The sequence below is a fragment of the Geospiza fortis genome, unplaced genomic scaffold (genome assembly GCF_000277835.1).
Source record: "Geospiza fortis unplaced genomic scaffold, GeoFor_1.0 scaffold658, whole genome shotgun sequence".
In the NCBI taxonomy this organism is placed as follows: Eukaryota; Metazoa; Chordata; class Aves; order Passeriformes; family Thraupidae; genus Geospiza; species Geospiza fortis.
In genome coordinates this window covers 50086-62606 of record NW_005054674.1, presented here as the reverse complement: position 1 = coordinate 62606, position 12521 = coordinate 50086, and the positions used below count along the sequence as shown (strand labels likewise).

Here is a 12521-nt window from a genome sequence, read left to right as displayed (position 1 = left end):
CCCCCCGTTCCCCCGGTGCCCACTGACCGGGCTCCCCGTGTTTGGCGCTGCAGACAACCCGCAGACGGACACCAGCAGATCTTCCACGGGAGCCGGAGCAGGTGACAACGGGGAGCACACCAACACAGCTCTAGAGAACGGAGACGGGCAGAAAAACAACGGGAACTCCAACAATGGCGACGCCCAAACAGACCCGAACAGCGGGAGCAACACGGGTGAAAACACGGCAAACAAACAGCAGGAAAACAAGCCAGCTGTAAATGGCAGCGACGACGAGAAGAAGAAGGAGAAAGAGGAATCACAGAAAGGCAGCAGCTCAGAGGCTGCTCAGCAGGGCCAAGGTGAAAATGGCAATGATGGAACCAGCAATGGAGGAGGTGGGGGACAAGGAGGTGAAAGCCAGAACAGCAACAATGGTAACACAGGCAAGGCAGGCAGTGATGGCCAGGACAATGCAGGGACCGGCAGTGTTGGCCAGGGCAGTGATGGCCAGAGCGGTAAAGAGTCCAGCACTGGAAACACGGGCAACCAAAGCAGTGGCACTGGTGGCCAGGGCAATACAGGGACCAGCACTGACGGTGAAAGTGGCAGCCAGAACAACAAAAATAACCAGCAGAACAGTGTCAACGAGAACAACCAGGCTGGCAACCAGGCAGGGGGCACTGAGCAGGAGGACAGCAAGGATGGCAAGAGCAAGAACAGCAATGACGAGGGCAGCAATGGCAAGGACAGTGAGAACACAAATGGCAACACCAACCAGGACAGCACCAACCAGGACAGCACCAACCAGGACAGCACCAACCAGGACAACAACAACAAGGACAACAGCAACAAGGACAACAACAACAACGGCAAGGGCACTGATGGCAAGGACAGCAAGAATACAAATGGCAGCTCCAACCAGAAGAGCAACACGCAGGACAACACCAACCAGGAGCAGGACAACACCCAGGATGGCACCAACCAGGACAGCAGTGACAAGAACAAGGCTGCCAACGAGGCCACCAGCCAAGGAGGGCAGCCAGCCCAGACTGAGAGCCAGGGCAGTGCTGCTGGCGAGCAGCCCCACGGCCAGGACAGTGCTCAGAACTCCCAGGAGGAGCAGAGCCCCGTGTCTCACTCGGCTGCCCCCGCTGGGGACGGTGACAGCTCCTTGGAGAATGAAGAGAGCGCCGTGGAGGACGTGGCCAAGGCTGAGGAGGGCAGTGACGCCTCCCTGGAGCAGGACAGGGACAGGAGCGTTCCCTCCCTGCCCAGGCCCCGCTCGGAGAGCAGCCACTTCTTTGCCTACCTGGTGACCACAGCTGTCATTGTGGCAGCCCTGTACGTGGCCTACCACAACAAACGCAAGGTGAGCGCCCTGCTGGACCTGCCAGCCCTTTCCCCTGCTCCTGACTGGTTCCACACCAGCATCTCCCAGTCTGGCCCACGTTCCTGTGGTCCTATAGCAGCGGGAGGGTTCCTGTGACCAGGAATGGGCTGGATGTGGTGGGAACTGGGTGTTCTCAGCTCTGCTGCTGGTTTCCAGCTGACAGGTGAAACCACAAAGGGGTGTGGAACCCTCCATCTTATCTCTGACAATTTCCTCCTGACGGTTTTCTGTAGCAGCATCACAAGGTTGGGGTTGTTTTTCCTCACATAAAGCTGGTTTTGAGGGAGGACCAAAAAAAAGAAAATTCTTCCTGTTTTCTGCTTATTGTGCAAACCTCATGGTCCATCTCAGGAATGGTTGAGTACTGGTATTTACATGTTTCAAGTGCTTGGTCACAGGAAAAGGGTTGTGGGAGCAAGAAAATGAGAATCCAGAGGTGAGCCTGGGTTGGAAGCTGCTGTTCCACTCACCCTGTCTCCATTTTTCTCTCTCCAAAGATCATTGCTTTTGCTCTGGAAGGAAAAAGATCCAAAACTGGTCGGCGGCCCAAATCTGGTGATTATCAGAGACTGGATCAGAAGGTGAGAGCCAGCCCAAAGTGGGGGTTGGCATGCCTGGTGTGTGTTGGAAATACAAAATATTGGCCCTTTGCATTGGAAAGGGTCCCAAAGCCCCAGCTGAGGCAGTTTGGGAAGCACAGTTTGGTGCAGAAACAGGGTTTTGCCAGGAAGTGGAGAAAGTGAGACTGCGGAGTGCTGGCAGAGCTGCCCCAGGGCACAGATGAGAGCTGGGCTGTGCTGAATGTCACTGATCCAATGACTTGTCAGAGAGGATTTTAGAGGGAGAAGGGTAGGATTTGTGGAGAAATCCCTTTCTTCTCTCCCTTGAAACCTTGTTCCACCTCTTGCCCTTCAGATGTGCCTGTAATTATCTTCTGCCATAGGAAGAGGAAAGTTAGGAAAGCAAAGGCAGGAGCTTGTGCTTGCTTTGGAAGTTTCTCAGCCCACTCGAGCCTGGACAGAGCAGCAGAGTAATTCTGAGCTTTCAGGCAGCCCCAACCTTTCCTTTTGCCTTTCCAGATCTAATTCCTGCTCAGAGGATGGCGGGGACGCAGTGCTGCCACAGCTGGATTCCAGTCCACGGGAAGGAGGGGACACGCTTTTTGTTTTGCACCTGCACCTTGATAAAACCTCTCACTTCCCTGAATTGCTCCTTTCCCAGCTGCCTTGCTTTCCCCCTGGGTGTCTGGCTGCTGGAAAAGCCAGACCCAGGATTTGTGTCCCAATGCAATGGAATTTGCCATCTGCTGGACTGAGCCCTCCTTTTGGGGGGAATTAAGGATCTGCTGCACAATGAGCCATGGGACTGTCCCTTGCCTGGGAACGAAGCTGCCTTGGTCTCCTCCTGCCCCTCCTTCTCCACCTGTTGGGTTTGGATGCTCAGGTTGGGACACCTGAGTTCTCTTGTTTGGCATTGACCCAGCACAGACTCAGATTTGGGTTTTCTCTCCCTGATCAGTCTCACACCCAGCTTCCCTTTTTCACACCCACCCCTGGCCACGCTGAAGCAGTTTTTGTAGCTCAAACCCTTCGTGCTCCGTGCAGGTCTCTTCCCTCCCAGTGCTCCCAGTTCAGCTGTGTGCACTGGGGGTGTTGCTGGTGGAGGAGGGGGTCAGGCTGGGCAATGCATGCCTTGTTGGCTCAGGGATTCAGATGGGAGGATTGTTTCCTGCCCTTGTCAGGTGTAGGAAGGAGGGAATGTAAATCCCTGAGGGGTTTGGGATGAGGGAGCCTCCCAGTCCCTCCAAGGCTGGACTGGTGCTGGTCAGCCCAAGGGTTGGTGCCCCACTTACACCTGTGAGGTTTTCATTCCTGCAGCTCTACTCCCCAGAGGTTTCTCCAAGCTGGGATGTTTCTGGAGAGGGCACAAAGTACCTGCTTGGCTCCTGCTTTGGATTTTTCCAGACAAAAAAAGGGTTTGAGGAGCCCAGAGCTCCTCACGTGGGCACCCAGCTGCACCACATCGGGTGCCAGGTGTGTGCCAGTCCTGCACTGACTGCATGGAAAGAGCCCCAGGATGGTTAAATTCCCTCCTGGGGGGCTTTGTTTGCCCTTGCCAGGCTTGGGAACAATCAGCTCCTCGCCCTGTGGTCACCCTGGACAAGGGCAGAGCCATTTCCTGGTCATTGTGAACCCTGCAGCTCTAGTTTGATTTCCTAATGGTTCATCCCAAGAGGGGAGAGAGGGCCTGGCCTTCTCCAAACCCTAAAATCATCCTTTGCCTCTCTGCTGGCTCTTGGCAAGCATCAGAGTCCCTCTTGGCTTTGAGGAGTTCTCAGGATTTCCCTAGGAAACATCTAGGATGCTGAAAGGACTTCCAGGAGTTGTTTGGAGAGCAGGAGCGTGGAGGAAGGGAAACAGGGCTGGGAATGCAGCTCTGGGGAGAAAGGGTGGGAACCTCCTGCTGCAGAGCCCCTGGGGGATCAGCCGGGCTGGGGCTGCTGCAGGGCAGGGCTGGGCAGGGGGACACCTCTGCCTTTTTGGGCACAGCAGGGACACAAACCCTGCTGCAGTGGCTGGGATTCCGTGTGCTGCTCTGGCCAGGGTTTTTGGAGTGAGTGTGCTTTTAGGAGTGTGAGTGCTCTACGCTGGCTTTGTCCTGCTTTGTGTTTGTTTTTTTTTTATTGAATAATAATTTAGAAAGGCTTTCTATTTTTTCACCATCTACTTGCTTTCCTGTCCTGGGAGCTGTTTCAAACCCTCTCTTGCTCCAGGCTGTGGGAATCCCACCCTGCTGCCAGCAGGGCAGGGAATATTTTGGACCTGGAGCACCAATCCCAGGCTGAGCCAAGCATTCCTTAGGGTGATGAGGACACACCTCAGGGTCTGGGGACAGGCAGGGCTCGCAGCAGGCTCAAGTGTGGGGTTTTCCCCCAAAATCTCCACACCAGCACTTCCCGGGGCTGCTGTGTTCTGCCCGCAGCCTGGGCTGCCCCAGACCCCTGGGGTTGCTCCCAGTTTGAGTTTTATGGTGTTTGTGCAACGTGTCCCAGAGGGATCAAGGTGCACAGAACCTTCTCCCTTTGGACACACGTGTTTTCCGTGGATGCTGTCTGTTGGTACAGAGGGGTTTTTTGCCAAATATTCTTACATTTTAGGCTTGAACCAGCACATGATTTGTTTTCTGCAGTGCAATGCACCTTGCTTGGAAGGATCAGAATTTTTTACAGTTCTTTGTACTGTTTTTTTTTAATTTTCTGTGTGGTGAAATCAGTAAATGGATTAAAAAAGACACAAAAGGTTGACTTTTCACTTCTCTCTTGGTTTTGTTTTTTTGTCGCGTTCTTTGCATGGTTTTCATTGACACCTGGCACCAAAGGCGCAGGGTGGCTCCTCTTTATGCAAAACCAGTTTGATTTTGATAAAACCCTGTTTTTGTGGAGCTGTCTGTGCTCAGAGCTCCGTGTGCAGCCGGAAGGAGCCCAGACAGGCCCGGGCCAGAGCGGATTTGAAGTTTCCAGTCTGCTTTCCAGGGCCCAGTATCAGCCCAGCTCCACTGGGTGCTCTCAGGTCAGGGCCCAAGAGGAGATTAAACTGCTCTGGACACAGCTTAGTCCTGAGCTCTCCTCTGGGATTTCTTCTTTGTCCTGCAGAGAGCCCCGGAGGGCAATGCCAGCGAGTCCCAGCTGGTTGGAGCAGCAGCTGGGAGACTGGAGAGGTGTGGAACGGGGAGCAGAAGGTTTTCTCCAGGAGTGGAAGAAAGTCCCTCCTTTCCCCCGCCTCCTTTCCCTCCCAGGAGGAAATCCCGCCTTCCCCTCTCCTCCAGTCCCAGCTGGGAACAGGGAGAGCCGCTGGTTTTCCTGGGAATGCGCTACTGACAGCTTGCAGCAGGAAAAAATGGTGAAAATGGGGGATCAAAGGAAGAATCCATGGGGATGTGGGGTTGGGAGAGGCCTTACAGACCCCCAGTTCCCAGCCTTGCTGCCAGGGGATCAGAGCTCTGCTCTGCTCTGTATCCTCAAGGTGATTTCCCAGAAAACCCCACTGCACTGTGCTCCCAGAGCTCATGAGCCCCCTGCCTGCTCCCACCCGGATCTCAGGGCTGGAAAGGCCCCAGAATGCTTTGGCAGGCAGGGCAGGTCCTGTCCCTGGTGCAGGAAGCGCTGGGGGCGTCCCAGGGCTGGGGACTGCCCGTGGGGTTGTGTGGGGGTGGCTGCCCCCGAGACAAAGTCCATGAGTGGAGGTAATGTCAAATAAAATCAGAAATGCTTTGCCAGCTGGGCTGGGCCCTGCTTATCGGGGCAGGATTGAGACGTTGTGATAGAGGCAGGTCAGCAGGGGGGCCCTGAGGGTGGAGGAGCTTTCATGCATGAGAAACTGGGTGAAAGTGGGCACGGGGCTGGGGCGTTGCCCTTCAGCCCTCCTGCTGCTCTGCAGAGTGCAGCTCTTCCCCAGCTGCGGGCTGGGCTCTGCTGACAGGGAGCAGGATCAGAGGAAACGGCCTCAGGCTGTCCCAGGCTGGATTTTGGGAAGATTCCTCCATGGAAACAGCAGTTCAGGCCTGAGCAGGGGGGAGACCCCATCCCCGGGGGGATTTGGCAGCTGTGTGGATGTGGCACCTGGGGACATGGAGCACTGGTGGCCTTGGCAGTTGGACTTGGTGTTCTCAGGGCTTTCCCAGCCCAGAGGATTCCAGGGTTCTGTGAAATGCTGCTGCAGCCACTCCCTGAGCTCTGCTCTGCCCCCCTAGCCTGCGAACCCCATTAACCTCCCCGGGTTTGTTTGATCTCATCTTCCTCTCCCAAAAGCTTTGAGTGCTGCACGGCCTCCTGGGCAAACAGCTGAACCTGGGCTGAGCTCACAGCAGGTATTTTCCTTACGGGCAGGGCACCAGCCAAGCAAACACATCAACTTGGCATGACAAATTCCATGGCCTGGGACCGTTTGTGTGGGTTAAAAAAACACCAAAGTGATGGGGATGGAGCTCTTTGGGGTGAGAAAAGCAGGAGGAGAGGCAGGTTTGGGTCTTCTTGGGGCTGCTGGGTGCAGGTTGGGTGTCACTGCACTGTCCTGGGCCTAAATCAGGTGTTTCTGCTCTCCAAAGGGTCCCTGGGAAGAGGACCTGGCTCTTCTGCCAGGGGTCCAGGGGCAGCCACAGCTGCTCTGGCACCCTGTGCCAGGGCCTGCCCACCCTCACATGGACAATTCCCAATTCCCAAGTTCCCATCCAGCCCTGCCTCTGGCACTGGGAGCCATTCCCTGTGTCCTGTCTCTCCAGGCCTTGTCCCCAGTCCCTCTGCAGCTCTCCTGGAGCCCCTTCAGGCCCTGAAGGGGCTCTGAGCTCTCCCTGGAGCCTTCTCCAGGTGAGCACGGCCATTTTTCCCATCCTGGCTCCATGGCCTGCTCTGGACTCGCTCCAGAAGCCCCGCGTCCCTCAGGTGTTGGAGCAGAGCAGGGGAAGCTCTGCAGGTGGGGTCTGGGCTGGAGCTGCCCAGAGCAGCCTCCCCAGTTCCCTGCTGCGCCCCTGGGCTCCTCAGGGGCTGGCTCTGGGTGATCTCTCCTGGCAGAGCTCACCTTCTCTGCAAATCCCATCCCATCACTGAATTATCTCTCTGCTCAGTGATCTAATCCTCTTTGCCAGATCAGCCATCAAGCCTCTTTCCAGGGCTCCTTTCCAGCACGGTCACACTATTCCCTGCTCCGCCACACTGCTCAGCAGCTGGCTCTGGGCTCTGTTTTTCCATGCTTCCATGTTTCTCCATGCTCCATCAGCACGTTCCATTCTGCTTCCCCTTCCCCTTCTCCCTCACCACCCCCAGCCCCACTGACCCATCATGAGGCACAAATCCCAGGGTCATGATCACTATTTTATTACTTCCAGTCTCACGTGCCTCCCTTCCCATCTGGAGCGGGCTTTCATCGTGTTCCCAAGCTTTTTTACCAGCAGACAGAAGGGCTTTGTTGCTGCTAAAGGAGCATGAGCTTGTGTCTTGGGGCAGCGGGGGGAAAGCAGCACCCAAACACTGGGAATTCTGGGGGGCTGGGGTCCTGCTGCTCCCAGGAATGACTCTGGAAGCACTGGACAGCCTGCAGGCTCTCAGGCAGCCCTGGGGCAGCAGGGGCAGGTGGGCTTTGGCTGGGGGCTTTGGCTGGGGTCAGTGATCCCGATGGGATGAAGCAGCCACAGGAGCTGCTGGTCTCCTGTTTTGGGGTTATCTTGACTTCTCTCCTGCCACAACAGCTCCTGGGGACTCCCTCCATGGCCAGGGACCAGCACTGGACATGATGGTGGAGGGGGATGCATTTTTTTAGGGGGTGAGGTCCAGCACAATCTGTCTGGGAATGGGAACGGTGTCGCCCTGGATGAAATCCCTCAGCTTGGCACAGAGATGGGTCTGCTACAGGTGCGTGGCAGGTGCGGGGGAGGTGGGGTGCTGTGCTGGGGCCCTGCTGGGGGGATGGCAGCCTTTAGTCTCCCTTCTTGGGGTCGGTGGCCTGCAAGCGCAATTTCAGCCACGCCACGTCCGCGTACAGGTTGCGCTTGAGGATGGTGCTGGCGCAGATGATGGCTCCTTGCAGGGCCCCCATGAAACCCCCCAGGCACAAATCCTGCCCTGGAAGGAGGGAGCAGCAGTTGAGGTCCCCCTGTGAGCAGCCCTCAGTCCCCACTCTGTCCCAGCCAGCCATCAGTGGTGTTTGGGCATCACCTTCCAGCTGCCCCCGCACCATCCCTGGGGTCTGACCCACACCTCCCTTCCCTTGTGTGCAGCAGGAAATGCCCAGCGTGCCCTGGCCAGGGAGGCAGCCTCCCAGAGCTGGGGGAGCACAGCCTTCCCTGCTCCCTGGCACCACGGAATTCTGCTTTTCCAGCCGTTATCCCATTGCCCCACAGCGGCTCTTCCCGTTATTCCATTTCAGGATTGCAGGTTTTCCCCACCCCATCCCGCTCCCCCGGAGCTGTCCTGCTCTGGGGACGCTGGTGGCCCTGTCACCTGTCAGGTAGAGGTTGGGCACGGCCGTGTCTGCCCGCAGGGTGGCAATGGCCTCGGCCTGCAGGCGGGGGATGCCGTGGTCAGCGCCGTAGAACTCGCCGTGGGGACTGGCAAGGTAGTGCTGGTTGGTGAGGGGAGAGCCACCCGAGAGGTACTCGATCTGTGGGGGACAGGGACAGGGTGGTCATCCTGGGATGGTCAGCCAGGTCTGCCCAGGTTGGATGGGGATTGGAGCAACCTGGTCTGGTGGAAGGTGTCTGTTCATGATGGGGTGGAACTGGATGAGCTTTACGGTCTTTTCCAACCCAAATTATTCCATGACTCCACGGTCATTGGGTAGGTAGAGGGGAGGACCCCTGAGCCCCGTGTTCCCTCACCCGGCCCTCGATGCGAGGGTAGAGCTTGTAGACAGTCTGCATGATGGCATCCACAAAAGTCTTCTTCAGGTCCTCATAGTCATCCCCCCTCTTGTGGACCTGCTTGTCCTTCCACTCCTCGAACCACTCGTACCTGGCGAAGGTGACGATGGCCAGCGTGGATTTACCTGCAGGAGGACAAGGCTGGGGTGCTCGTCCCTCTGCCCACCTCATCCCACCCTGTCACTGCCCCAAACCCAGGGGATGCCCCCAGATCTTTGGGGTTCCCTGTCCTTCATCCAGGTGCATTCCATGAGCCCTGCCCAGCTTTGGCCATGGATGGCTGAGTGGAAACTCCTTGTTTGGGATCACCAAGCCCCATCAGGAGTTTTGAATCCCCCCACAAGCATTTGTGGCTGGGTGTCAGCCTCACCTGGGTGCCTCATTTCCCAGGTGGGGTCCTTGGCTGATGGCGAGGTGACAAAGAGCAGAGGGATGTTGTTGGCAGCTTCTTCTCTGGAGGAAGCCAGGTAGCGCTGCATGCTGCACGAGAGGGAAGGGCTGAGCTGGGGCTCGGGGCACAGCTCCCCCTGAACTGGCCAAACCCCTGAGTCACTGCCCAGGAATCCATCTCCTCACGCTCAACCAAGCACATTCAAGGCGAAGCCAAACCTACATTCCATCCAGGTCGTTCCCTGGGAACATGAAGTAGTTGATGGGCTCCAGCCCCAGCTCCTCCCTTGAGCCGCTGAGGCCGACGAAGACGGTGAAGCCCCCCTCCCCAGGGGCCAGCATGTGGAGCTGGGACTGGATCTCTGCAGCGGGCAGGGAAAAAGGGCAGTTAGGGGAGGAAATCAGGCTCTTCTAGGATTCCTGGATACAAAGAAGTGGTTTCTCCAATCCTGGTGCTTTCCCACCAAACCCTGACCCTTCCCACCCACACAAACCATTCCCTTTCCACCCGACTGTGCCCCTTCCGCCCGACTGTGCCCCTTCCCAAGCACCTCTGTTCCCATTCCCCCCATCCTTGCCCCTTCCAGAAGATCTTCTAGGACATTCCACCAACTCCCAGGAATTTCAGGCCCCTGCACTGTGTATTTCAGGGACTCCTCGCACCAAACCAGGACTTCCCCAGCCACAGCCAGTTTGGGCCGGTGACTTTGGGCTGAATGAAACCCCCGTGAAGAAAGGAGCGGGCCAGGCAGGGGTTTGAGGGCTGTGGCACAGGAGCGCCGGGGGGTTTGCAGCGTTAATTGGTAAATCGGCTTTCCCGCGGGGCTCGGGGCGGGATTAACGCCGTAACCCCGGCGGAGCCCAGCGCTGACGCCGCACCCGGCAGAGCCCGCGCCTCCGCCGGCAGCAGCCGCTCGTAGGTGTTGAAGATCCCGGCGTCCGAAATGACCACGGGAGCCAAGATATCCACCGAGTCCTGGCCTTTCCTGACGCTCACACCTGGCAGGGGGAATGCAGAGGGGGGACAATGAGGTGCTGGTGAAAGGAGCCGCGCTTTGGGAGCAGCCCCGTGGCCGGAGCTCACCGCAGGCTCTGCCCTGGGCGTCCAGCAGGATCCTCTGCACCGGCGCCTTCCCAAAGACGTTTCCTCCGGCCCTGCGGATCACGGGGATGGTGTGGAAGGCGATTTCCCCCGCCCCGCCCTTGGGGTACCAGGCGCCGTGCAGGAAATGGTTCACCAGGATGCTGTGCATGGAGAAGCTGGCCTTGGAGGGGAGCACACCTGGGAAAAGGGGTGGGTGTGGGCAAATCATGGGCTTGGAGCTTATCCTAAGTGTTTTAAGATGAGGACCACTTTGTACATCCCCTTGTACAGGAATGATGTCAGCCCTGAGGAAGATGAAGAACACAGAGGGAAGGAGATGCAGATGAGCAATGGGGACGTGTCACCTGCCAGTGACTTGGGGACAAGGATGCTGGCAAAGCATCCACAGAACATTCATGCAAACCTTCCAAAAAAGGGGTTCTCACCCTTTTTTCTGTTTCTAAAGCGTTTAACACCACCCCAGGGCCTCCTGTCACGTACCATAGGTGGGGAAGATGTAGCTGAGGACAGCCCGGAGCTCGGGGTTGGGGGTGAGACCATCCACCACCTCCTTGAGGCTGCGTGAGGCCAGCTGGGAGAAGGAGCAGAGCCGTGGCAGCAGCCTGGAGCAGGTCAGGAGCCTGGCCAGGAACCTCGGGAGCAGCTTCAGGATCCCCAGCAGCACAACCCCACGGCCAGCGCTCTGCAGGGACAGTCAGGGGCTCAGACACGCCCCACAGGTGCTCCAAAGCAGTTTTTCCCCTTAAATTCACTGCTGGGCAGCCTGGTGAGCTGTGGGCAAGGGCAGTACTGGCTCCCTCAAAATCTTCCCTCAAAAATCTCCTTCAAGAGAAGCTTACGCAAAAAAGCTTCCCCATCGAAGCTCCTCCAGAGAGTTCCTCCCAAAAAAATGGTTCTTGAGAAAAACGTCCTTAAAGACCTCTGCCCCAACTCCTTAAAGAACTTCTTTAAAGAAATCTCCCGCAAAACATCCGTGATGCTGCATTTTTGAGGCCGATAGGGGAGATTTTGCCCGATTTTGCTGACTGGTGTGTTTCCCAACGCTTTTGGGGTGATGCCATCGTTCCCTGGGGGTGCCAGGGGGGCTCCCCTCGTTGTGTGACCCCCAGATCCAGGCTCCCCTGGTGTTACCCCACCTTCACCAGCCGCTGGAACTCGTCGATGGCCGCCGCCTCCCCGGGGAACTGTTCCTTCAGCCTCCAGAAATATTCCCTCTCCCCAGAATGGATGTGGAAGGTCTTGCCAGAGCCCTGGGGGTCCCCCAGAACCACGGCATCGTAGGTGGCCGGCAGTGGGGCCCACTCCAGCTGCCCATCTGTCAGCTGGTCCACCAGGAACCGCATCAGGGAGCCCTCCTGCATCTGCCCCACGTAGTGGATCCCTAAAGCAGACATTTTTTTTCCTTTATTTTCCTCTTTTTTCCCGTATCTTTGCCTTCTTTTTTCTTTCATTTTCCCACCCCAGGACACACCAAACCCACCATCCCCACCCCACCAGCTCCCTGTGGAAGGGAAAGGGAAAATCTGGGATACACCTGCCTCGCAGCTGGGGTGAATGGCACTGACCAGTGGTTTTAGCTGGCAATTCTGAGGTTTTTTTTACACTTTGCTATCCATCTCTGCTGTAAATAATCAATCCTGGAGATTCAAGGGCACGCAGAGCTGGACTTTGTCTCAGCACAAGAAGTTTTCCAGCAAGAAATGTCCTGAGGTGACATCCCCATGCTGGGAACCACACAGGGGCCTTGGTATCCTGCACCCAGAGGGTTTGGAGGTGAAAAGCAGGAGAATGGTTTGTGTAACAGGAGGGAACTCCCACACAGGGGCTGGCTGTGGAGAATTTGGGTGTTTGGTATCCTGCACCCAGCGGGTTTTGGGGTGAAAAGCAGGAGAATGGTTTGTGTAACAGGAGGCGTGTGCAGGCGAGCTCCCACACAGCTGTGGGGAATTTTGGGCGTTTGGTATTTGGGGATTTTGGGGTGAAAAGCAGCAAAATGGTTTGTGTAACAGGAGGTGTGTGCAGGGGAGCTCCCGCCCTGAGGGTCTCCCCCGCCCCTCCCCGGGCTCCGGGGGGATTTGGGGCCCCCGAACTCGGTACCGGTGTCGAACTCGAAGCCCTTCTCGGTGAAGGTGTGGCAGCAGCCGCCCAGCTTGCCGTGCTGCTCCAGCACCAGCACCCGCCAGCCCGCCTTGGCCAGCAGCGCCGCGGCCGCCAGCCCGCCGATGCCGCTGCCCCCCACGATGG

At 57.3% G+C, this 12521-nt stretch overlaps 2 protein-coding genes across 2 annotated transcripts; one reads left to right on the top strand and one right to left on the bottom strand.

The window, feature by feature from the left end:
- Nucleotides 1-19: 19 nt before the first annotated feature.
- Nucleotides 20-4683, top strand: TGOLN2 (trans-golgi network protein 2; the record flags this gene model as incomplete). The annotated part of the gene is made up of 3 exons (XM_031065083.1): nt 20-1351; nt 1870-1953; nt 2452-4683. Coding segments are annotated over 3 exons (1422 nt in total), but the record flags the coding sequence as incomplete, so codon positions are not given.
- A 2542-nt stretch (nt 4684-7225) lies between these two features.
- RETSAT (retinol saturase) lies at nt 7226-12519 on the bottom strand (the record flags this gene model as incomplete). Its single annotated transcript, XM_005430748.2, has 10 exons — nt 7226-7985; nt 8364-8523; nt 8741-8907; nt 9153-9262; nt 9396-9534; nt 10052-10171; nt 10257-10454; nt 10758-10959; nt 11414-11658; nt 12375-12519. Coding segments are annotated over 10 exons (1632 nt in total), but the record flags the coding sequence as incomplete, so codon positions are not given.
- Nucleotides 12520-12521: the final 2 nt, after the last annotated feature.